Here is a 24,863-nt window from a genome sequence, read left to right as displayed (position 1 = left end):
TCCTTATAGGATATAAATGGATCTTAAAGTGAATTGCCAACGAAGATCTGTGAAAAAGAAATCCCTTCTCCAAATAGCAAGACACCCAAAAGTGGACAAATATTCTCCTTACCGACTCCAAAGGCCGACAAACTGGTCTCAGCAAGCCCAGGGAATTCCGTCTCCCAAAAACCTATATCGCAATATAGCTGATCCTGGATCGGTAACGCTCAAAAGGGAATAAACAATAAAAACTCCCATTGTGTAGCATTTAAATAAAATTGAATAAACTTAAAGCGGGAGTCCACCGGGACTCCGCGTTTTTTTTTTTTTTTTTTTTAAAAGCCAGCAGCTACAAATACTGCAGCTGCTGACTTTTAAAATAGTGACACTTACCTGTCCAGCGCGCCCGCGATGTCGGCACCCGAAGCCGATCTCTAGGTCGTCTGTCGGGTCCTGCCGCCGCCATCTTGGGTATGGGAATCAGGAAATGGAGCCTTTCGGCTTCATTTCCCGGTTCCCTACTGCGCATGCGCGAATCGCGCTGCGCAATAAGAATGGTCCCCGCTGTCTCTGGGATCTGTGTGTTTCCCAGCAGGCAGCGGGGCACTTGCGGAAAGGGGCGTAAGTTACGCCCCTTTCCGCAGAGAGCTATCCCGGAAGTGGGTGCAGTTACCTGGATTATCCAGGTAACTGCACCCCCCTCCCCCCTGAAAGGTGCCGATTGTGGCACCGGAGGGGGGGAGGGTTCCGATGAGCGGAAGGTCTATTTTAGGGTGGACCTCCGCTTTAATAGATTTAATAGAATAAATAGTATTTTTTACACCAATTCTTAAAGTCGCCAAAAACTATTTTGTCATTTATGAATTTTATCACATATGTTTATTTCTAGTGTGTGAATTTAGCATATTTATTAAGCTGGCCATGTGCTATTAATTTAGCCTATTTTATTTGTATATTATACGTTTAATGACATATAATATTTAATGTCATTTTTTACAAGTCTAAATTTTATTAGACCTTAAGTGCCCGTTCACACAGGGGCGACGCGACTTGCAGCGCGACTCACAGACGCGACCTGCACACGACTTCAGCGGCGACTTGCAAAATGACTTCTGTATAGAAGTCAATGCAAGTCGCCTGAAGTCGCCCCGAAAATACTACAGGAACCTTTTTCTAAGTCGGAGCGACTTGAGTCGCTCCTATTAGAACGGTTCCATAGTACAGAACGGAGCGCGACTTGTCAGGCGGCTAAGTCGCCTGACAAGTCGCGGTAGTGTGAACGGGCACTAATTATTTAGCGCTGCACTCTTTATTCTCACTGATTTAGGTTTTTTTTTTGTATTCTAAACTCGAAGTGCTGGCTGTTCCATTTATTTGTTTTCTTTTTAGATATTCATATGCTTTTCTCTAGCGCAGCATTTGGCCTTTGGCTGTTTTATAATTGGTACTTCCAAGATGAATGCCGGCTTTGGTTGCCCCGGTAACAGTTGCTACCAATCAGCAGCCTGACCTCATACAATTCAAACCGGAAGATGGTCAGTTGACATTAACTGTCACCTCACACTGCCTCTGGGACTCGGATGGTTGGGCTGCCCCCCTTATATCGGTGAGTTTTTCATGAGATCTTTTGAGAATCGGGGGAAAAACAAGACAATTTTGTCTATTTTTCGGTATTTAGTGCTAGAAATTGTAGATATTGGTCATATCTGAATAGTTTTCTACCTTGCTGGAGAATCATTAAGGCTGGGTTCACATATGAGCCGTATGCGGGGCTCCCAGCAGGGGTCCGGTGCGTCCCTCGTTCACCGCTTCAGGTCCGATTTCCTGAAACGGACCAAGAGACGCACAGACCTGCTGCAGAGATGTGTGAACCAGCTCCATAGAGAGCCGATCAAAATCTCCTGCTATTGTGAATTGGATGAGGGCAAAACGCGTCCGCTTTGCAGTGGTGTGAACCCGGGCCTCCTGTGCAGCTTCTGAGAAATGCTGGTATGAGAAGCCTCGGGTATAAAGCCAGATGTCTCAGCTCTTCAAAGATGCCACCACCCTGTGATCATATTGCACAGTGGTGTAGTGGTGAGCACTCTCATCTAGCAGTAAAAAGGGTCGCTGGTTCAAATCCCAACCACAACACTACCTGCCTGGAGTTTGCATGTTCTCCCTGTGCCTGTGTGGGGTTCCTCCGGGTACTCTGGTTTCCTCCCACACTCCAAAGACATGCAGGTAGGTTAATTGGCTTTTGTCCAAAATTGGCCCTAGTATATGAATGGGGACCTTGGATTGTGGGCTCCTTGAGGGTAGGGACCGATGTGAGTGTGCAATGTACAGGGATAGGGACAATTCACTCAGGTTGAACTGCATGGACTGGTGTCTTTACTTACCTTACTAACTAACTAACTTACTTACTTACCTTACTAACTATGAAACTACTAATTATATAAATCACATTAAGCCTAGGTTTCCACTATTGCGAACTGAAAGTCACGCAATTTTGATGCAACTTGAGGCAATGCCTGTGTATTCTTGAGGTCTGTGGACCCCAAGTCGCAGCAAAGCGGGACCAAAGTAGTGCAGGGACTACTTTGAAGTCGCTGCGACTTGAAGTCACACAGATATGAACGGTACTCATTGGAAATCATGGGGTACGAATTGTCATGCGACTTTGCAGTCCCAAGTCGCATGACAAGTGACCAGGGTGGAAACCGAGCCTACAATTCCAAAGTGCAAACTTTGTTGAATAATGGATTTCAAGAATGATAATTCAGTTTTTTTTTTTGTATGAAGTAAACCTTTGTTTTCATTGTCCCATGTCCCCACCATGCATATGTGTTGCCTCACTTAGGGTCCGTCAAATGGGCTTTTCAGTATGCAGTAAACCAGGGATATGCAATTAGTGGACCTCCAGCTCTTGTAGAACTACAAGTCCCATGAGGCATAGCAAGACTCTGACAGCCACCAGCATGACACCCAGGGGTATGATGGGACTTATAATTTTGCAACAGCTGGAGATCCGCTAATTGCACATCCCCGCAGTAAATGGTTGTTTTTACCGGCCCCTACCATGCACTGACGCGGTTAGGGGATGTCAGTGGGCTTTTGTTGGCATCAGACCACATTGATCTGCAAAAAATATGTGTGAATAATTAAAGAAGGAAAAAAATAAAACATTTTTTTGAAAAGAGGTTGTGATGGGGAGGAGATTTGTGATAGATTATAGATGGTCCACCTATGTGTCCCCCCTATGTTAAGGTGACCAGATTTTTAAAATTAAATCAGGGGACATATTTTTTTTTTATACTAGTAATGGCAGCAATCACTCATAGCAGGACTGCGATATTGCGGTGGACAAATCGGACACTAAGTGACACTGTGAAAACCAGTGACATTAATACAGTGATCAGTGCTAAAAATATGTACTGTCACTGTACTAATGACACTGGCTGGGAAGGGGATAACGTCTAGGGCAATCAATGGGTTAAATGTGTGCCTAACAAGTGTTTTCTCACTGTGGGGGAGGTGCTTTTACTAAGGGAAGACATAGATCCCTGTACTTGCATTGCAGGAACACAGGATCAATGTCTTCCACACTGACAGAATGGTGAACTGCCTTGTTTACATAGCCAGACCACTAGGAGAGTCCGCTGGATCCGCTGATTGGCTCTGATAGCCAGAAATGCAGAATCATGTATATAAGTGACCCTGCACAGCGCGACCGCCCTCCACCAAATGATTTGGACCAGCGCACAAAGCAAGGTCCATAAAGACATGGATGAGCGATTTTGGGGTGGAGGAGCTTGGCTGGCCTGCACAGAGTCCTGGCTTCAACCCGATAGAACACCTTTGGGATGAATTAGAGCGGAGACTGCGATCCAGACCTTCTCATCCACATCAGTGCCTGACCTCACAAATGTGCTTTTGGAAGAATGGTCAAACATTCCCATAGAAACACGTGACGCTCCTAAACTTTATGGACAGCCTTCCCAGAAGAGTTGAAGCTGTTATAGCTGCAAAGGGTGGGCCAACTCAATATTGAACCCTACGGACTAAGACTGGGTATTCCATTTAAGTTCACGTGTGTGTAAAGGCAGATGTCCCAATACTTTTGGTAATATAGTGTAGTTTTAGTAAATTTATTAGATGATAGTACAAAAACTGTATGGTGATATTATGTGTATGGCAGGGGTCTCCAAATTTTCTAAATAAGTTGCCAGTTTACTGTCCTTCAGATTTAGGGGGGCGAACTGTGGCCAGCGTCAAAGGGAGTAAACAGTACTCCATCATTGGTATTAGTGGTAGGAATGGTACCCCATTGTTGGTATCAGGGGGTGGAGTAGTGTCTCATTGTTGGTATTAGGGGATGGAGTAGCGTCTTATTGTTGGTATCAGTGGATGGAGTAGTGTCTCATTGTTGGTATCAGGAGATGAAGTAGTGTCTTATTGTTGGTATCAGGAGATGGAGTAGTGTCTTATTGTTGGTATCAGGAGATGGAGTAGTGTCTCATTGATGGTATCAGGAGATGAAGTAGTGTCTCATTGCTGGTATCAGGATATGGAGTAGTGTCTCATTGTTGGTATCAGGGGATGGAGTAGTGTCTCATTGTTGGTATCAGGGGATGGAGTAGTGTCTCATTGTTGGTATCAGGGGATGGAGTAGTGTCTCATTGTTGGTATCAGGGGATGGAGTAGTGTCTCATTGTTGGCATCAGGGGATGGAGTAGTGTCTCATTGTTGGTATCAGGGGATGGAGTAGTGTCTCATTGCTGGTATCAGGAGATGGAGTAGTGTCTCATTGTTGGTATCAGGGGATGGAGTAGTGTCTCATTGTTGCTATCAGGGGATGGAGTAGTGTCTCATTGTTGGTATCAGGGGATGGAGTAGTGTCTCATTGTTAGTATCAGGAGATGGAGTAGTGTCTCATTGTTAGTATCAGGAGATGGAGTAGTGTCTCATTGTTGGTATCAGGGGATGGAGTAGTGTCTCATTGTTGGTATCAGGGGATGGAGTAGTGTCTCATTGTTGGTATCAGGGGATGGAGTAGTGTCTCATTGTTGGTATCAGGGGATGGAGTAATGTCTCATTGTTGGTTTCAGGAGATGAAGTAGTGTCTCATTGTTAGTATCAGGAGATGGAGTAGTGTCTCGTTGGTATCAGGAGATGAAGTAGTGTCTCATCGTTGGTATCAGTGGATGGAGTAGTGTCCCATTGTTGGTATCAGGAGATGGAGTAGTGTCTCATTGTTGGTATCAGGGGATGGAGTAGTGTCTCATTGTTGGTATCAGGGGATGGAGTAATGTCTCATTGTTGGTATCAGGAGATGAAGTAGTGTCTCATTGTTAGTATCAGGAGATGGAGTAGTGTCTCGTTGGTATCAGGAGATGAAGTAGTGTCTCATCGTTGGTATCAGTGGATGGAGTAGTGTCCCATTGTTGGTATCAGGAGATGGAGTAGTGTCTCATTGTTGGTATCAGGGGATGGAGTAGTGTCTCATTGTTGGTATCAGGGGATGGAGTAGTGTCTCATTGTTGGTATCAGGAGATGGAGTAGTGTCTCATTGTTGGTATCAGGAGATGGAGTAGTGTCTCATTGTTGGTATCAGGCGATGGAGTAGTGTCTCATTGTTGGTATCGGGAGATGAAGTAGTGTCTCATTGTTGATATTAGGGGATGGAGTAGTGTCTCATTGTTGGTATCAGGAGATGGAGTAGTGTCTTATTGTTGGTATCAGGAGATGGAGTAGTGTCTCATTGTTGGTATCAGGAGCTGGAGTAGTGTCTCATTGTTGGTATCAGTGGATGGAGTAGTGTCTCATTGTTGGTATCTGGAGATTAAGTAGTGTCTCATTGTTGGTATCATGGGATGGAGTAGTGTCTCATTGTTGGTATCATGGGATGGAGTAGTGTCTCATTGTTGGTATCAGGAGATGAAGTAGTAGTGTCTCATTGTTGGTATCAGGAGATCGAGTAGTGTCTCATTGTTGGTATCAGGGGATGGAGTAGTGTCTCATTGTTGGTATCAGGGGATGGAGTAGTGTCTCATTGTTGGTATCAGGGGATGGAGTATTGTCTCCATGTTGGTATCAGGGGATAGTGTAGTGTCTCATTGTTGGTATCAGGGGATGGAGTAGTGTCTCATTGTTGGTATCAGGGGATGGAGTATTGTCTCATTGTTGGTATCAGGGGATAGTGTAGTGTCTCATTGTTGGTATCAGGGGATGGAGTATCGTCTCAATGTTGGTATCAGGGGATGGAGTAGTGTCTCAATGTTGGTATCAGGGGATAGTGTAGTGTCTCATTGTTGGTATCAGGGAATGGAGTAGTGTCTCATTGTTGGTATCAGTGGATGGAGTAGTGTCTCATTGTTGGTATCAGGAGATAAAGTAGTGTCTTATTGTTGGTATCAGGAGATGGAGTAGTGTCTCATTGTTGGTATCAGGAGATGAAGTAGTGTCTTATTGTTGGTATCAGGAGATGGAGTAGTGTCTCATTGTTGGTATCAGGGGATGGAGTATCGTCTCAATGTTGGTATCAGGGGATGGAGTAGTGTCTCAATGTTGGTATCAGGGGATAGTGTAGTGTCTCATTGTTGGTATCAGGGAATGGAGTAGTGTCTCATTGTTGGTATCAGTGGATGGAGTAGTGTCTCATTGTTGGTATCAGGAGATGAAGTAGTGTCTTATTATTGGTATCAGGAGATGGAGTAGTGTCTCATTGTTGGTATCGGGAGATGAAGTAGTGTCTTATTGTTGGTATCAGGAGATGGAGTAGTGTCTCATTGTTGGTATCAGGGGAGGGAGTAGTGTCTCATTGTTGGTATCAGGGGATAGTGTAGTGTCTCATTGTTGGTATCAGGAGATGGAGTAGTGTCTCATTGTTGGTATCAGGCGATGGAGTAGTGTCTCATTGTTGGTATCGGGAGATGAAGTAGTGTCTTATTGTTGGTATCAGGAGATGGAGTAGTGTCTCATTGTTGGTATCAGGGGATGGAGTATCGTCTCAATGTTGGTATCAGGGGATGGAGTAGTGTCTCAATGTTGGTATCAGGGGATAGTGTAGTGTCTCATTGTTGGTATCAGGGAATGGAGTAGTGTCTCATTGTTGGTATCAGTGGATGGAGTAGTGTCTCATTGTTGGTATCAGGAGATAAAGTAGTGTCTTATTGTTGGTATCAGGAGATGGAGTAGTGTCTCATTGTTGGTATCAGGAGATGAAGTAGTGTCTTATTGTTGGTATCAGGAGATGGAGTAGTGTCTCATTGTTGGTATCAGGGGATGGAGTATCGTCTCAATGTTGGTATCAGGGGATGGAGTAGTGTCTCAATGTTGGTATCAGGGGATAGTGTAGTGTCTCATTGTTGGTATCAGGGAATGGAGTAGTGTCTCATTGTTGGTATCAGTGGATAGTGTAGTGTCTCATTGTTGGTATCAGGAGATGGAGTAGTGTCTCATTGTTGGTATCAGGGGATAGTGTAGTGTCTCATTGTTAGTATCAGGGGAGGGAGTAGTGTCTCATTGTTGGTATCAGGGGATAGTGTAGTGTCTCATTGTTGGTATCAGGGGAGGGAGTAGTGTCTCATTGTTGGTATCAGGGGATAGTGTAGTGTCTCATTGTTGGTATCAGGGGATGGAGTAGTGTCTCATTGTTGGTATCAGGGGATAGTGTAGTGTCTCATTGTTGGTATCAGGAGATGGAGTAGTGTCTCATTGTTGGTATCAGAGGATAGTGTAGTGTCTCATTGTTGGTATCAGGAGATGGAGTAGTGTCTCATTGTTGGTATCAGAGGATAGTGTAGTGTCTCATTGTTGGTATCAGGGGATGGAGTAGTGTCTCATTGTTGGTATCGGGGGATGGAGTAGTGTCTCATTGTTGGTATCAGTGGCAGGAATTATGCATTGGTGAAATAGTGCCCTGTATCAATGGGAGGAAAAGTGCCCCACGGGCCGCACCTCACCCATGGGCACCAGTTTGGAGATCATGGTGTATGGTTGGATTAGGAGACTTACGGGACTTAGAACTCCGTCTGATTACTTAGATGTTGAATTTTTTTTTTAATTCAATATCTAACCAGTCAGACGGAGTTCTAAGTTCCGTATTTCACTATATAAACTCACTTTACTGTTATAAATACGTGTAAAATGCAAAACTCCGGTGGGTGTACCAACATGTCCGCTTTGCCCCTTCTCACTGTATCCTTACTATGGAAGAGTGTGGGGTGTAGCAAGATGGCGGCCACGGAACGTCACTTCCCTAGCAAACTGCGATGGGTCGCCGAATAAGTCATTACACCAGATGAAAACAGAGGAGAAAAAAAAAAACGCTAAAAAATATAAATAAAACTAATGCAGCCACCCCATCTAATGATAGGTAAGCTGCATTATATTATAATTCTGGGTGAATGGCGCTTTAAGCCTACTATATAAGTAGCAGTTTTGTACATTTTTACTCGGCTTTCAGCTGAAACACAATAAATGGTATCTAATATGCCCCAGCAAATGTCCTGCCCACAAGTTTTGAGGGTTTCCAATTTTTGCGCAAAACAACTTATGGAGGTTGCAGTGGAAACTGATCGAAAAGCGACATTCAGCTGACATTGTTTTTTTTTACCGCAATTTCATCATTTGGTCGCTTTACTGGGGAACCTATTAAAACCATGAGAGGTAGGTGACATGCCACAGTCCAAAAGACGAACCCACCAGGAGAAGGATCTCTATTTTCATTAAGTGACAGTTATTTTCCGTCCAGTGGAAAAGTTTAACATTGCAGTCACATGAGTGAATATAAAGAAAAATAAAGATCCTTAACCCTTGTGTTAAATCTTTGTGAATTGAGCCATGCTGACTGCTACTAATGATAACCATGTTGCGTTCGCCCAGCCTGTGCCCTGGGTTCAGCGCTGCCCTAGTTATTCCTGAACCCTCAGTAAGGACACATTACAATGATTGGGATTTGCACTCGGTGTTGGCGGAGGGGAGGGATGGTGGAGGGATGTTCTGATCCTTTATTTCTCCTCTAATGGGACCCAAGCTCCTCTCCTGGCACAGGTTCAGGTACTGTCTGTCCTGTGCAGTCTGCGGAAGAGATAAAGGCCCAAATGTGCAGCCACCATAAAGGGGGGAGCGGGAGTGTGTACACTGGCAGACCTGGCCTCACATGGCACACTGACCCACATACATTCCTAAATATAAACCTAGCACAGTCTGTCACATAGACCTGGCATGATGACCCACTTACTAGTTCTGCACATACTTTGCTGCCCTCTGCTGGTCAAAAAGCAAAATGCATTGCATAAGGGAATTCCATTTTTTTTTTTTTTTTTTTTTTTAAAAGCTTGTTTTTTTGGTGTTTTTTTGGTGTTTTTTTGGGTTATAATTCTCTGTGCCTTCTTCGAATAGTTTTAGTCTGTTTTAGAATGTTTCTTTAATTGGAGGCTTTTCTTTAGTCACTTGGCATCCACGCTATAGCCAAATGATGGCCACATCGCAGACCTGAGTTTCCGGGAGGCTGTCATATGACAGCCTCCCCTTTGCACGCTCCCTGCACGCACTCTGTGCGCTGTGATCACTGAATCACTGAGACTTGGGTGATCACAGATCCGAGTAAACGGGCCCCGGCCCCTAACATATGATCAGTTGTCAGGCAATGACAGCTGATCACATGTTGTAAACAAAAGCTCGGTAATCGTTTTTTTTTTTCTCACAGTGCGAGGAGAAAAAAAAAAGCCGAAAACCGGCTTATGTGCAAGAGACATCGGTCCTGAAGAGGAAGAGGCAATTCTGCCTCATCTGTGCCCACCAGTACCCCCTGCCAGTGCCCACATTGCCCACCAGTGCCACCTATCAATGTGCATGAGTGCCACCTATCAATGCCAACAAGTGCCACCTATCAATGCCCACCAATGGTGCCAAACAGTGCTGCCTATCAGTTTAACCAACCAGTGCCGATCAGTGCCCATTATTGCCACCCATCAGTGCTCATCACTGCCACCTATCGATGCCCATCAGTGCCGCCTCATCAGCGTACATCAATGAAGGAGAAAAATTACCTGTTTGCAACATTTTATAGCAAAATATATATAAAAAAAAGATCTTTTTTTTTAAATTCAACAAAAAATGAAACCGGCAGAGGTGATCAAATATCACCAAAAGAAAGCTCTATTTGTGGGAAAAATTTAAATTTGGGTACAGCGTTGTATGACCGCGCAATTGTCATTCAAAGTGCATCAGCGCTAAAAGCTGAAAATTGGTCTGGACAGGAAGGGGGGGGGGGGGGGGTAGTTTCAGTGCCCAGTAAGCAAGTGGTTAAAACCAAACCTCCTTAACGCAAAACTTTACCCATAAATAAAAAAAGTTTACATAGCTGCATTCCCTCATTTTTCTTTTTTATTCAGTTGGCTAATGAATTATATTTCAGAAATAGGAATGTGGATAGATTCCAGAGTGGGAGTATAGCTCAGAGAAAACAAACCCTGCCTCATAAAGGGCCGACCAAAGGTTCAAATCCACCTCTCATATTTTTTTTTTGTTTTAGTTTGCTTGTTTCCTAATATTCAATTTCATTGGATTGAAGACTTGGGGTCATGAAAGGAAGTGCAACTTAAAGTTTAAGATCTCTGGATAATAAAAAATGAAGGAAGACCAACAGTTTAAATCCATCTAAGTGAAAGTCTTGTGGCCTAGGGCTAGTGACTTCACCTCTCTAGTGTCCTGATTTAGGCATCTTCTTTTCTTTCTAGCTGGCTAATGCCTAAAATTCCATAAGACTGAAATGTAACAATTCTCTTAAAGGATCATGTATAGCTCCCTCAGAGCATAGGAGATCTGTTTAAAAATTGAGAAGGCAGAGAGATAAAATCCGTCCAACTACCGTAAACGCTTTATGGTCCTGGACAAGCCACTTAACCTCTGGAGCCTTTTAGTGGACATTGTTGAGTTCTGTCACTTTAAAGATTTCTATCTAGATGGCTAATGCTTTATATTCCAGAAATAATATAATAAACAGGTCCTTGGGCAGGTTGATTTGATAACTTGGTGTGTAACGCTAGGGGACAGGTATGTAAGGAACCAAGAGTTCAAATCCATTTGAATGAAAGCCCTATTCACCTCTTACATAGTACATTGAGTATAGTTGTATTCCCTTAATTTAACTTTGGTCTATATATTTTGGCTTTTGTTCCAGAAATAGGAGAGTAAAGGCTTCTAAAGCCCCGTACACACTATCAGATTGTCTGCTGAGTTTTTCCTTCAGATTTACCAAAACCATATAATATGAGGTCAAACCTTAGGAGTTTCAATGTGTAAGCAATCAGGCAGGCCCTTCACTACATGGTTTTGGTAAATCTGAAGGAAAAACTCAGCAGACAATCTGATAGTGTGTACGGGGCTTTAGGCTCACAGGATGTGATAGCTCAGCAGCCAAGGGTGCTGGCTGTGTAATGCCTGGTACACACAATGATATTATTTTACGAATGATTGTCTGTTTTGTTTTGCATGCTAATCTCAGATTGAATCTGATGAGTTGTGTACTAAAATCCCGAAAATTCCCGTACGACAGAAAAAAAATTTGAAAGTGTAGTCATGTGTTGTAATGCATTTGTATTGCATTTTCGAACAATAGCTGTACTGATTAAATGAAAATCGTACAATCTGGCATCGTACGAAGAAAAAAATTGTGCATGTCCGATAGAATAATATCAGATGAACTGTCGTGATCGGCTCTCGAAAGCTCTGTACTAATGATTCGATTATCGTACGATCTCTTAGAAATTCAGTATTTTCTGTACAATTTTCTGATCGTGTGTACAGGGCTTAAGCAACCAAAAGGGTTTGCATCCCTCTTAGCCCTTGTACACACGGTCGGACATTCTGACAACCAAATCCGTTGGATTTTGTCCGACGGATTTTGTCCGAAACTGTTGCATACACACGGTAGGACAAAGTTGACGGAAAATCTGATTGTACATAACGTGATGACGTTTTTTTCGTTATGACGGGACTACGTTCAGGCTAGTAGCTAATAGCTTTGGTCTTGATCTGAGCATGCGTGGCACTTTGTCCGTCGGAGTAGGCTACACATGATCGGAGTATGTCCGATCGGAGCATGTTGTCGGAAAATTTTATAGTTGGAAAACTTGGTCTGTCGGATATTCCGATGGAAACAGTCCGATGGAGACCACACACAGTCGGATTATCCGACAACACGGTCCGATCGGACACATTCCGTCAGAATCTCCGACTGTGTGTACAAGGGCTTAGATGCATATTCCTGGGCAAGCCACTTCACCTCTTAAGTTTCCCCATGGATTTAGGTGTCTTCACTTAGTTTGTTATCTTTCTAATTAGTTAATGCCTTATATTCCAAAATTTGGTGAATTAACTGCTCTATCATATAAAAGGGGATACCACAGAGGATAGGCACTCTGTTTAGAGATGGAAAAAGATAAGAGTTCAAATCCATCCAGTTAAATGCATTATGACCCTGAACAAGCTACATGACATCCTAATTCTCCCAGTGGACGTTGTTGTGTTCTCCTACTTTTACGGTTTTGTTCTAGTTAGCTAATGTTTGATATTGCAGAAATAGAAGAATAACTTCTGTAACAAGTGAAAGAATGTGGTAGCTCAGAGCATAAAGATGGTGGCTGCTATGTGAGCAACCAAACCCACAAATGTGTCACAGTGGATGTTCCTGTGTCCCCTCAATTTAGTTTTGTCTACATGACTTACGGTATATTGCAGAAATACGAGAATAAATGCTATCATGGTTAAGAGTTTGCTATAGCTCAGTGGATATGGATCATAATTAATATGTAGGAAATCAAGAGAGTTCAAGTGAAAGCCTTGTTGTCCTTCGCAAGCTGCTTCTCCAGTGATTATAGTTGTGTTCCCTTTGTGTTTTTTCTGGTTCATTAATCTCTTTTATTCCAGAAATATGAGTAAACTCACATTTTCCTTGAAAGGAGATGATAGCTCAGAGGGTAAGAGGTTTGGCTAACAAAGAAAATCACTAAGTCTTCTAATCCTTTCACGGAAAAGTATTGTAGCCCTACTAAAAGCCACCTAACCTCTCAAGTCTCCCAGTGGATGTTGATACCTTCCCTTGGTACAGTTTATTTTTTTAGTTTGCTAATGCTTTATATTTTAGAACCATGTCAATGAATGCATACCTTTCTCAGAAGAGGTGGTAGCTCAGCCAATAGGTACTCTGCTACTATGCAAAAGAGTTCAAAGCAATCCCTCTGAAGGATGTGTGGCCTTGGGCAAGATGCTTAGCCTCTCATGTGTCCTAGTAGATGGACGTCTTCTCTTGGTTGATTTCTTTTTTTCGTGTTGCCCAATAATCTTTATTCCTTAAATATGAGAACAAATGCACCAACACCAAGCAGGAGAACTCGATCTCTGGCCACTATATGAAGGAAAAAAGTTATATTTCTTATATAGTTGTGTTCCTCTATTTTCAGTTTTTGTCTAATTGGCTAATGCAATATTTTCCAATATATAAAAAATAGAAATAGAATGAACTTCTATGTGTATGAAATAAGGTGATAGCTCAGAGGATAAAAATGCTGGCTAATAAAATAAAGACCAAAGAGTCTATTTGTTTTATAAAACATTTGCTGCAACAATGTCTGAAACATTCCTGTAAGTTGAACTAAATTTCACTGCAGGTGTATAAATTGAATAACTCCTGTTTCATCAGCTCCACTTATTTGCCAAAATGAGGTATAGTTTTCTGAAATACTTCAATTAGAAAACATACTGCATTTTGACCACTAGATGGAACAGAGTCAAGAGTTGAATGCAAAACTTTTTTTGTTTTGTTTTTTAGATATAGAAAAGAGGGGCTAATACACCTGTCAGGTTTTTGTTGCTGTCTGTGTCCCCATTAGAAAGATTCACCCTCCCTATCTGCCTTTTTTTTTTATCTATATCACCAAATGTCAAGGTAAAGGGTTGTCCACAGAACAACAATAAAAGGAAAATCTTCCAATAAGGTCACTAGTTCTGGTTACACTGGTCACAACCATGTATTCCCTCGCTTTGGAGGGATTTACCCTCACTTCTTGTTTTGCCTTTTGGACAGGGGGTGAAGCTAAATCTCTCCAAAGGGGACACAGATGGCAAAAAACCGACAGGGTTTATAACCCTCCCTTATGCCACATACACATGATCAGAATTCAGGCCAGAAAAAGACCGATGAGAGCTTTTCATCGGAAAATGCGACCGTGTGTATGCTCCATCGGAATTTAGCTGTCCGAATTTCCGCCAGCCAAAAATTGATAGCATGTTCTCAATTTTCCCGATGGAAAAACTTTCTATTGGTAATTCCGATCGTGTGTATGCAATTTCGACACGCCAAAAATCATGCATGCTCAGATTCAACTACCAGACAGAATCTATTGGCTACTGGTTATTGAACTTCCTTTTTCTAGTCCCGTCGTACGTGTTGTACGTCACCGCGTTATAAACTATCGGAATTTGATGTGACCATGTGTAGGCAAGACAGCTTGAGCCGAATTCTGACGGAATTCAGTCGGGAAAACCATCAGAGCTTTTTCTGACGAGAATTCCAATCGTGTGTACGCGGCATCACTCTAGCCAAAAGTGAAAACAAAAAATGCCTTTAATTCTACTTCAACCTATTTAAAAAACATATGGGGAAATTTGGTTCAGTTTGCGCAAATGTTTGTTACATTCGTGCAAGGTGTGTCCAGAAATTAATGATATTTTAGAAATTTTCTTATTGAAAAATTTTACAATTGAACATTGTCTCCTTCAAACTTTGCACCTTGTGAGTGTGCACAATGCTCCCGGCGATTTTTCCATTCTTCATAGCATCCCTTGAAGTCTTCAAGTGGGACGGCGTTCAGATCCTGCATAGTGGCTCTTTGGACGTGAATGTACCCACTACCAAAATGGTGTCCTTTCAAATTCTTCTTCATCTTTGGTGTGACGTGGGTATGCCATTCTGAACTTTGTTTCTTTGTCTCGGGATCATACTCAAACACCCAAGATTCATCTCCCATGATCACTTGACTCAAAAAAATCAGGTTCTCTTTCCAAAGGGGTCAACAGGTCTTGCCAAACAAGTTGGCGGTGTTCATTCTGATCAGGTGACAAGTTTGGAGCAAGTTTTGCACACACTTTTCTCATGTTCAAATCCTGAATCATGATTTCATGAACAATTGACTTGGTAATTCCCGTTTCCTCTGAAATCATTATGATAGCGAGCCACGGTCGAGAACAGACCTCACTGCATCTACATTCTGTTCCGCTTTTGATGAAGAGGAGCGTCCTAATCGTTGTTCATCTTCAACACCTTCTCATCCTTTCTTGAAGGCCTTGTGTCATTAGTACACTTGTGCAGATGATAGTGCAGCTTCTCCATAAGCTTTTCTCACCATTTCTAAAGTTTCTGATGCACTTTTACCCAATTTCACACAAAATTTTATCATGTACCGCTGTTCCAAACTCGCTTGCACTTAAACAGGGTGTCACAAAAAAGAATGTCTCGACTCTGACAGGGCTGGAATGCAACTAATCAGTGTTCTAATGTATACCTGGTACCCCACTCCAAGTGACCTTGGCTAGCTTCTCCCTTCACAGAGCCCTTCTCGAGTGTAGGGATTTTATTCTCATTATATACTGGACACACCTCGTAGACCCCCAAGAGTGAAAGCCACATGGTCCTAGGCAAGTCACTTCACATATCAAGTGTCCCATCTGATATAGTTGGATTCCCTTGATTTCATTTTTTTTCTCAGTGGACTAATGCCTTTAAAAAGGCAGAAATGGCTCAGATAGCTGAGTGTTAGCAAACAATTGTGCAACAAGGAATTTTTTTCCTTCTAGTCAGTTCGACTCCCTTGTGACCCAATAGTTATAGTCGTGTTCCCTTAATTTAAGTTGTTTTTTTAGTTGTCTAATGTCATATATTCTAAAAATAAGATAATAAACACAGCTCTAGTCTAGAGAATGTGATAGTAAAGTGGATAAGGATGTAAAAAAAAACAAAAAAAAAACACCAAAGCATTCAAATCCATCTGGATGAAAGTTCTGCAGCCCTGGGCCAACCATCTCACCTCTCATATGCCGGTAGTATAGTTGTGTTTCCTTGGTTTATCTTTTTTTCTAGTTAGCTAATGCCTTATGTTCTAGAAATATGACAATGAATACTTCTGGGTGCAAGTGAAGATGATAGCTCAAAGGATAAGAAGGCGTTCTAACAGTTCAAAGTTTTGTGACCTATGGCAAGTTGCTTCATCTTTCAAGTATTCTGGTAGATACAGTTGTTCTCTTAAGGGTTTTTCATCTCTAGCTGGCTAATGCATTGTAATCCAGAAGTAGGTGAATGAACAGCACAGCTTCTTAGAAAAGTCGATAGCTCAGTGGATAAGAACTCTGGCTAATAGAAAGTTAATGATCAAGATCTCAAATCCATGCGAGTGACTTAAGTTTTTTTTCTAGTTGGCTAATGCCCTATATTCCAGAAATAGGAGAATGAGCAGCACTCTTTCCGAGAGAAGGGTTTAGCTCAGAGGTTAATCTCCAATTACGGTAAGAAAGAAAAGGTCTAGAGTTCAAAACCACCCAAGTAAAAGAGTTGCATTACTGAGAATTTTTTCCTAGAATGCTAATACCTAATATTCCAGAAATATGAGACTGGAGGCTTAGACATATGTGCATGGGTATATGGACTGGTGTGGTAGCTCAGTAGGCAGTAGGGTATAGTTCACATAATAGAACTTCTGGCTAATCTGAAAAAAGACCAAAGGTTCTAAACCATTCAAATGAAATCATTATATCCCTGGACAAGGCAGTTTACCTTTCGAGTGTCCTAGTGGAGTGGTTCTCAACCTCAGTCCTTAAGTATGTTTTGGGAACTTCCCTTAGATAAAATAGCTCTTATCAGTACTTTGTCATTGATATTGATTTAAAGCAGCTGTGCACAGTAACTGAAAACCTGAAAACATGGCCGGCGGGGGGTACTTGAGGACTGAGGTTGAGAATCACTGTACTAGCGGATAGAGTTATGTTCCCTTAGTTGATGTTTTTTTTTTTTCTTGTTGGCCAATCATCTTTATTCCCCTTATACAAAAACAAATGCATAACCTGACAGGAGGTTATAGTTCAGAGGCCAAGGTCTCTCCCTCTCTATGTAAAAAACTAAAAAGTTCTAATTCTTATATAGTCCTCATATTTTAGTTTATAACTAGTTGGCTAATTGCTTATACTCCATACTCCAGAAATAGTAAAAAAAGATAGTTTTGTGACTGAGGGGGCGGAATAGCTTATACAAGTCCTTGGTTAAAAAAGTCCAAGAGTTCAAAGCCACTTGAGGGAAAGACTTGTGCCACATGGGCAGGTATCTATACCTTTCAAGCATCCTATTGGAATTAGTTGTGTTCTCTTACGCCGCGTACACACGATCGAATTGTCCGGCAGACTTAGTCCGGCAAACAATCCCGCAAACAATTCGCCGGACTTTCTAACGAACGGACTTGGCCACACACGGACACTCCGAAAGTCAGGCGATTTATAACACGATGACGTACAGCATGTACGACAGGACTAGAAAAAGGAAGTTCAATAGCCAGTAGCCAATAGCTTCCTTCTTGTAGTTGAATCTGAGCATGCGTCATTCTTAGTCTGCCGGACTAGCACACTGACGAACGTTTTGTCCGCTGAAAGCCAAGTCCGGCGGACAAACTTTGATGCAAAACTACTTTCTAAGTCCGCCTGACTTTACGATGAAAAAGTCCGCTGGAGCCCACGCACGATCGAATTGTCCGGCGTAATGCGTACGCGGCATAAGTTTAAGTTTTATTTCTAGTTGGCTAATGCCTTTATGTTCCAGAAATGTAAGAATTATAATCAGCCATAGATGTATCGCAATTCGAGTTGTGTTCTTTAATTGATGTTTCTTTTCCTCACTGTCCAATAATCTTTATCCTATAAGTATGAGAAGAAATTCTTAAATGCCTGACAGGAGGTTATAGCTCAGAAGAGTTGTGTTTCCTTATTTGTAGTTTTTGTCTAGTTAGTTAATGCTTTGTATTCCAGAAATAGGATAATAAACACATTCACAGGCGGAGGGATTTGATAAATCGGAGGTTAGGATGTGGAGTAATCAGTAATATTCCAAAATAGATCAAGTTATTCAAAAGCTGTGGCTTTGGGCAAGCCATTTTACCTCTCACATGTCCTAATGGATATAGTTGATAGAATGAACACTGATGTGCTTGAGGCTCAACTACTGGCTCAAAAAAGTGCAGGGCTACAAGTCCGATTCCATCAAAGTGAAAGCCTTGTGGTCCTGGGCAAGTTGCTTTGTGTCTCAGTGGATATTGTTGTGTTTCCCTTGTTTCTGTCTAGTTGGCTAATGCCTTATATTCCAGAAATAGGAGAATGAACTCAAACTCTTACGGATGGAGGTCATAGCTAAGAGGATACAAGCTCTAGCTAATAAAAAATAAAGGCCAAGAGTTCAAAGCTGTGTGAACTTAGTCATGCTTTTTCACTTCTTATATGGGTTTGTGTGTTGCCTTGATTAATCTTTTTTTTTGCCAATGCCTTATATTTTTGTGTAGCAGATGACATTTTGGATCAAATGTCACACACATTGTAAATTTAGTTTTTGACCTCAGGACAGTAAAGGTTCAGAGGTTTAATTATTGTAGGTAGGCCTAATACCAGTCTGTGTTTAGAAGTTCTGCTTGGTCATGTGAATAGTGAGGTGCACATGATGTGCTAGAACCAGGTCTGGTTGGATGTTTTGGCATCAGCCCTCTCGGAGCCAATCAACAGGAGTGCCGGCACCCACTGAGGAGTCTGGGAGGGGGTACTTAACCAGGTGTGGGTCACGTGTTCAGCGTTCCGGAGTTGTTTGTGAGACCCGTGTGGTCTGTTCTGGTTCCAGGACCGAGGTAGCCAAGTGAGGGGTCCCAATCATGGGGTGCTCGACATCCCGCAACATGTTCCTGTCAGTGGCCCCTGATAGACCTGCCTGGTCTGGGGTAGGGATCCGTCTGTTCCCGAGTCTCGGAACCGTTTGGTCCGAGGCATTGTAACTGAGGGAGGATCCAAGGTGTCCGGGTGTGCTCTCGCCTTGGAGGGACACCACAGCTCGTGGAAGTGACTGGGGGAGGACTCTTCAGAGGAGGGCCGGCAAGTGGCATCCTGAGGAGTGCCTGGTTACTGAGTTGGGAAGGACATTGACAAATTCACACTTTTCCAGTACCACAAATGAAGCGGGAAACGTTCCAGGTAAGGTTGGAAAAAGGTTCCTGTATACTCTCAGTTGATTGTTCAAGTTTTGAGTCGTGCTGACTGCCATTATCTCTGGCTAGAGATCTGTTCAGCCTTGAAGTACCCAGCTGTGAGTGGCTACTCTCTGGGTGGAAATAGAGACTTTGCTAAACCTGCAGTTCAAGGTGCCTGAGTTCTTTACCCGTGCCCTCTGTTCCCTAAGAGACTGTGTTTGTGAAAGTTCTACTGCAAAATAAACCTTTTTCGAAAGGACTTTATCTGTGTCAGAGTACAAGTCGTTGGGTATCAACCCTAGGAACCCCTAGATGTGGAGGAGCAGGTCAGTAGAAGCTAACCGGTAAACCCAGCAATTCAAGGCCGCACAGCAAAGGTTGTGGCCGCTACACTTGAAATTTGAAAATGAACACCTAGGTGTAAGAAAGGGGGTGATAGCTCAAAAGGTTGAGAGCTCTGGCTAATAAAATTAGAGCAAAATCAGAGAGCACCACTTTCCCATAAAGTGGGAATTTATTACAAAATATACAAAGCATAAAACTTCTTTGACAGTAGCATTAGGCCATATAGAAAATTGACCAATAAAATGATAATCAATATAAAAGCTTGAAAGCTGCTTGTGTGTGCAGTAAGCAGACTCATTTCGCACACTCCTTAACTGCTTCTTCTGGGCAGCCCAACATGCATCAAAATCATTATTTGGCCTCATGCACACTGGACGGTAAAATAACGTTAAAAAACGGCAGTAGCTTTGCAGTGAGTTTTTCAACTTTTTTCAGCTTTTTTCAATGTTTTTGCAATAGTGTTTTTTTTTTTTAGCATTTATTAAATTATTATTTTTTTCAATGTATCAAAAACATAAAAAAATGCTGGTGAGCGACGTTTTTTGAGCGTTTATCAGCATTAGAGCATTTTTACAGCTTAAAAACGTCTCTCAGAACCCACTCGTTTTGTTGTTTTTTTACTGCTCAAAAATGTTACTACCCAAAACTGCTGATAACAGCCTATGTGTGCATGGAGAACTATTTCAAGGGTTCCTCTGTGTTGAAAAGATTGAGAAAGGCTGTTCTACAGGATGGGGCATGTACCATACTTATACTTTGATGTGTAGGTGCAAGGAAAATAAAATTATGATTGATTCAATTTTCCTTTTTCATTAGAGGTAATAGCTCAGATTTTAATGACACTAACTAATATGCAAAAAAAATACAAAAAAGTACAAATCCTAATTCCAAGAGTAAAAGCTGTGTGACCCAGGCCAGCCACTTCACAGCTTATGAGTCCTGGTGGATACAGTTGGGTTCCCTTGGATAAAGTTATTTTATTTCTTATTTTCAAATGCCTTACATGTAAATGTAAGAATTAACAGCTCAGTGTATGAGAAGAGGTGATAGCTCAGAGTGTAAAAACTTTTATGCTGCAATGCTGTACACACGGTCGGATTTTCCAACGGGAAATGTTGGATGTGGCTATTGAACTTCCCTTTTCTCAGCTCGTCGTACGTCTTTGCGTTCTCATGTTTGGAATTGTTGGCCAACATTTATGTGACCGTGTGTATGCAAGACAAGTTTGAGCCAACAACCTTCGAGCAAAAATCCACGGTTTTGTTGGCCGAAGGTCCGATCTCGTGTACGGGGCATTACACTTAAAAAAGGAAAAAGTCCTAGTGCTCAAATCTAGTGAAAGCCTATTGGCCCTAGACCCACTGCTTTGCCTTTCAAGCATCCCAGTGGATACAGTTGCATTCTCTTGGTTTAACGTTTATGCCTAATATTCCAGAAATGTGAGAAAAAGCACATCTGAGAGGAGGTGGTAGCTTTGAGGCTAAGAATTCTAGCTAATGAAAAAAAGAATACGGAGAGTTCAACTCTAGTGATAGCCTCATGGCCATGGGGTTTGAGAGCAGAGGATAGCTCCGAGGATAGGCGTACTGGCAAAATGTGGGAAAAAAGTTCTATATTTTTCTGAGTGACAGCATTGTGTCCTTGGATAACGCACTTCTAATACAGGCAGTCCACGGGTTAGGAACACAACAGGGACTATGGGTTTGTCCGTAAGTCGAAGTTGTTCGTAAGTCGCAACACTGCATTTGTAAGTGTAACTTCCGGGCCGAACACTGCGTTCGTAAGTGTAACTGCCGCCTGTGCATGGATGTGGGATGTTCCGGGCACTTGTTATGTTATCTGGGGCATAGTATAGCAGTGTGGAATGTGTTCGGAAGTGCTCGAAAAGGTATCCAGGACCCGCATGGAGCACAAGTGGCTGGCAATTGAGGCCGTTTGTAAGTAGGAGTCATTCGTAACTTGGGTGTTTGTAACTCAGGGACTGCCTGTACATTTATATTCCCTTATGTTAAGTTACTTCTAATTTGGTAATGTATTTTATTCCAGAAATAGGAGAATGCATGCTTATTTTTCTGAGAGGAGGTGATAGCTGAGGGGATAAGCACTCTGACTAGAAAAAGGACTTAGCTTGGAAAAAACCTGCAAGCTCTTTTCAGGGAGTGAAGGACCCTATGACGGCCCTCATGATTAACAAACAGATGTCTATTATTTTGAAGGACTCTCACTCCAAGTTTTTCAAAATAAGTGAATCATGGATTGAGTACTCTTTCCCATCATTACATCTTGCTAGCATTGGATGCCTATGACTGACACGGGAGAATGCTCCGAGTCCATGTCTGCCTCCTTCCCCTCCGCACCCGTTCTTGCCTCCTTTGATATCTTTCTTTTATCCTTAGGGCCTCTATCCCTCTGTTCCTTTCCTTATCTTTCCCTGTTTTGGGTTGTAACACAGATGGGACACCTACTGTATCTTTTGGTATTTTATTGTATATTCACGTTATGGAATATCCCACTGGATCTTCCTACTTACTTGTTTGTACTTTACATTGTTCTGGCTTTATTTAGCACCTTATGATGCTTTGTACTGTGGAATGTTTCTTTATTAGCCCCTACAGGGCAAATGTGGTGCTCATTCTTGAATCTGTTGTGGCAGGAATCCAGGTATATACATATGTAGAGTTGTGGCCCCTCCACCTGTACAAACGTCGCGCGACCCCACAATTGTCAGTTAAAGCGGCACAGTGCCGAATCGCAAAAAGTGCTCTGGTCAGGAAGGGGGTAAAATCTTCCGGGGCTGAAGCGGTTAAAAGGAGAAGTACAGCCAAAGCTCATTTGGCTGTACTTTTCCTGTGGATCACAGGAGTGCAGTTCATTCTGCACTTCTGTGACCCGTTTTCAGCAGACAGCGGGCTGAAATCCGCTGTCTGCTGCCATCACAGAGCCTGCCCAGCACTCCAGTGAACTTAGGGGGGGCAGAGCAGAGAGCGACCGACCGACTGACAGTCAACAGTTCTTTGCTCAGGAAGCTATGAGAACCGAGCAATCAGCAGTGCTTGATCGCTCTGTTCTCAATGTTAGAGCCGATGGGGACCGATGCAGCATCCAGCTAGGTAAGCATAATTAAAAAAAAAAAAAAAAACGGATTACCATACTTCTCTTTTAAATGCCATTCTTGCAAATACACTCTTCTCCAAAACCAAAAAGACACTCTTTAACCCCAATGTACCAATTGCTTTTTTTTTTATAAAGGCCTGCTTCTCAATATGTCTTGCCTTTATTTTTTATAGAGTTACGGTGATACAGATCCTCAAAGTAAATGGCTGAAGCTGCAAGCAACAATGACATATCAAGCAGTGTGACAACTGTCAAAACAGAACAGGATGAAGAAGAACCGCCTGCCGTTTCAAGATTCCGGAAGACCTACCTGAAGCTCATAGATGATCACATGAGCATGGCTACACTCAGATACTTTGAGGATCGGTTGGAACTGCTCAGAAAAAGTTCTTTTTTCATCATCATCGTGCCCAAAAAAGTATTGTTTGGTCTACAATATGTGCAAACCATTAGCACAATGCTTCTATTAGATCCTGAGAGATTCAGACGTATGAAAGAAATAGGCACAGACCAGACAGTGATGCAGCTGTTTCTCCTGGAGAAATATTTGGAAGAGCTGAAGAAAAGCAGAGCAGAACTGGTGGAGATGGTCCCGTCAAACGACCGAGAGTTCTCTCTGACAAAACAGGAGACCCTCTATCAACATGTGTCGGGGCTAAAGGGCTTACTAGACAATTTTAAGTACTTGTTAGTGTCTGGGCCACTGTACATTAAACACCAACTCATATCACCAACTAGATTCCACCACCTTCCCTCTTTAAGAATGTTTTTGAACACTAAAGGGCCAGTGATGTTTGATCGATTGGAGTCAATGGCTGTTGAAAATTGGGCCTTTCTGAGTTGGCATGTTTCCGGGCAGCGCCTGCTGACAGACGACAGTTTTGAAGTGCGCTTTCAACAGCTAAAGGTACAATCAAGTGAGGTGGCACACAGTGGTGTATACACCGTGGAGGACAACACGCTAAATATCGACAATCTCCTGCCACAAAAGACGTACATGTTTTCCATAAGGAGGACCAAGACATGCAAACTAGTGTACGATGAGTGGTGCGACGTCATTACACTGAGTACAGGGGGGGTCTGAGCGCCTCCTGCTCCATAATCCATTAGGTGCCTACGAAAAACACAATGTGACTCCAAGTAAAATGAATAAAAGTAAAAGAAAGAAACTTTTATGTCTGAGAGTTATTGCGCTACACAGAGGAAGGTAGACTTGTCTCAAAAGTCATGGCCGATAAGAGCTAACCTCCTCCAATCCCCTGACCCTGGCTCCTACTTTACAGGTAGATGGTGACAACACATTTTCAAACCCAGCAATTCTTAAAATGTCATGCCACTACCCCACCTCCAATCTATTCTTTGGACTATTGGAGAACATGAGCACACTCGTAATGCACTAGCGGCGATTCAGTTCGCATTGTGTGCTATACAAGTATTTCATTCATTCATTCACTATGAACCCCCCTCCCCCCACATCACACAAGCTTAATTTCCACTTTCAGCTGGCACATGGCAAGTCAATATGTAGCACCCCTCTCATATCCCAAAGGCAGGAGGATAGCAACTCCAGAGGCAAGGGCAGGCTACCATTTAACCACCAAGGAGGAGTCCATGGTGAAAATTGGAAGGACCGAGAAAGGATATTGGGCGCCAGTCACTTTTGCCTTTTTTAAAGTGTTATTGCAGAATGGTTAGGGAGGGTTAGGGGTCTCAGATTCTGTAGCAGATCACTTACAGACTCTCCAGATCCATGTCCAGCTTCACAGTGTCAGAATCTTTAAGCCGCCCCGGCATCACTGTAAGCACGTTCCCAAATTCACAAAATTAAAGTCACGTGGAAGTCGTGAAATTTTGAAGTTTAGGGAAAAAAAAAACAAGTGAGAAACTACACAATCAGTCTTAGCCAACTACAGCCCAGCCAAAAACTACATTGACATATCTAAAATACAAATATAAAGTACTGTATTTTCTGGCTTATAAGACTACCCTTTACACTTAAAAAAAATGCCCAAAAATCGGGGATCGTCTTATACGCCGGGTATACAATGCTGCCCAATAGATGTCAGCCCCCAAATGTCTGCTAATACTGTATGTGGCTTCAGCTACAAACAGTATACGCTGCTGAGCCAATCCCGGCGAGCGGTGTATTCTATTAATGAATACAGAGCC

General features: G+C 42.5%; 1 protein-coding gene across 1 annotated transcript; it reads left to right on the top strand.

The window, feature by feature from the left end:
- The first annotated feature begins 1,500 nt into the window (after nucleotides 1–1,500).
- On the top strand, nucleotides 1,501–23,863 carry LOC143936092 (fibronectin type III domain-containing protein 11-like). Its single transcript, XM_077460426.1, has 2 exons — nucleotides 1,501–1,588; nucleotides 22,868–23,863. The coding sequence occupies exon 2, from the start codon at nucleotides 22,897–22,899 to the stop codon at nucleotides 23,776–23,778; it is 882 nt and encodes a 293-aa protein (XP_077316552.1). The 5' UTR covers nucleotides 1,501–1,588; nucleotides 22,868–22,896; the 3' UTR covers nucleotides 23,779–23,863.
- Nucleotides 23,864–24,863: the final 1,000 nt, after the last annotated feature.

This window comes from Lithobates pipiens, unplaced genomic scaffold, assembly GCF_037356315.1.
Source record: "Lithobates pipiens isolate NorthernLeopardFrog02 unplaced genomic scaffold, aLitPip1_a1.2 Scaffold_28, whole genome shotgun sequence".
NCBI classification, from domain to species: Eukaryota; Metazoa; Chordata; class Amphibia; order Anura; family Ranidae; genus Lithobates; species Lithobates pipiens.
This window is presented reverse-complemented; position numbering and strand designations above follow the sequence as displayed.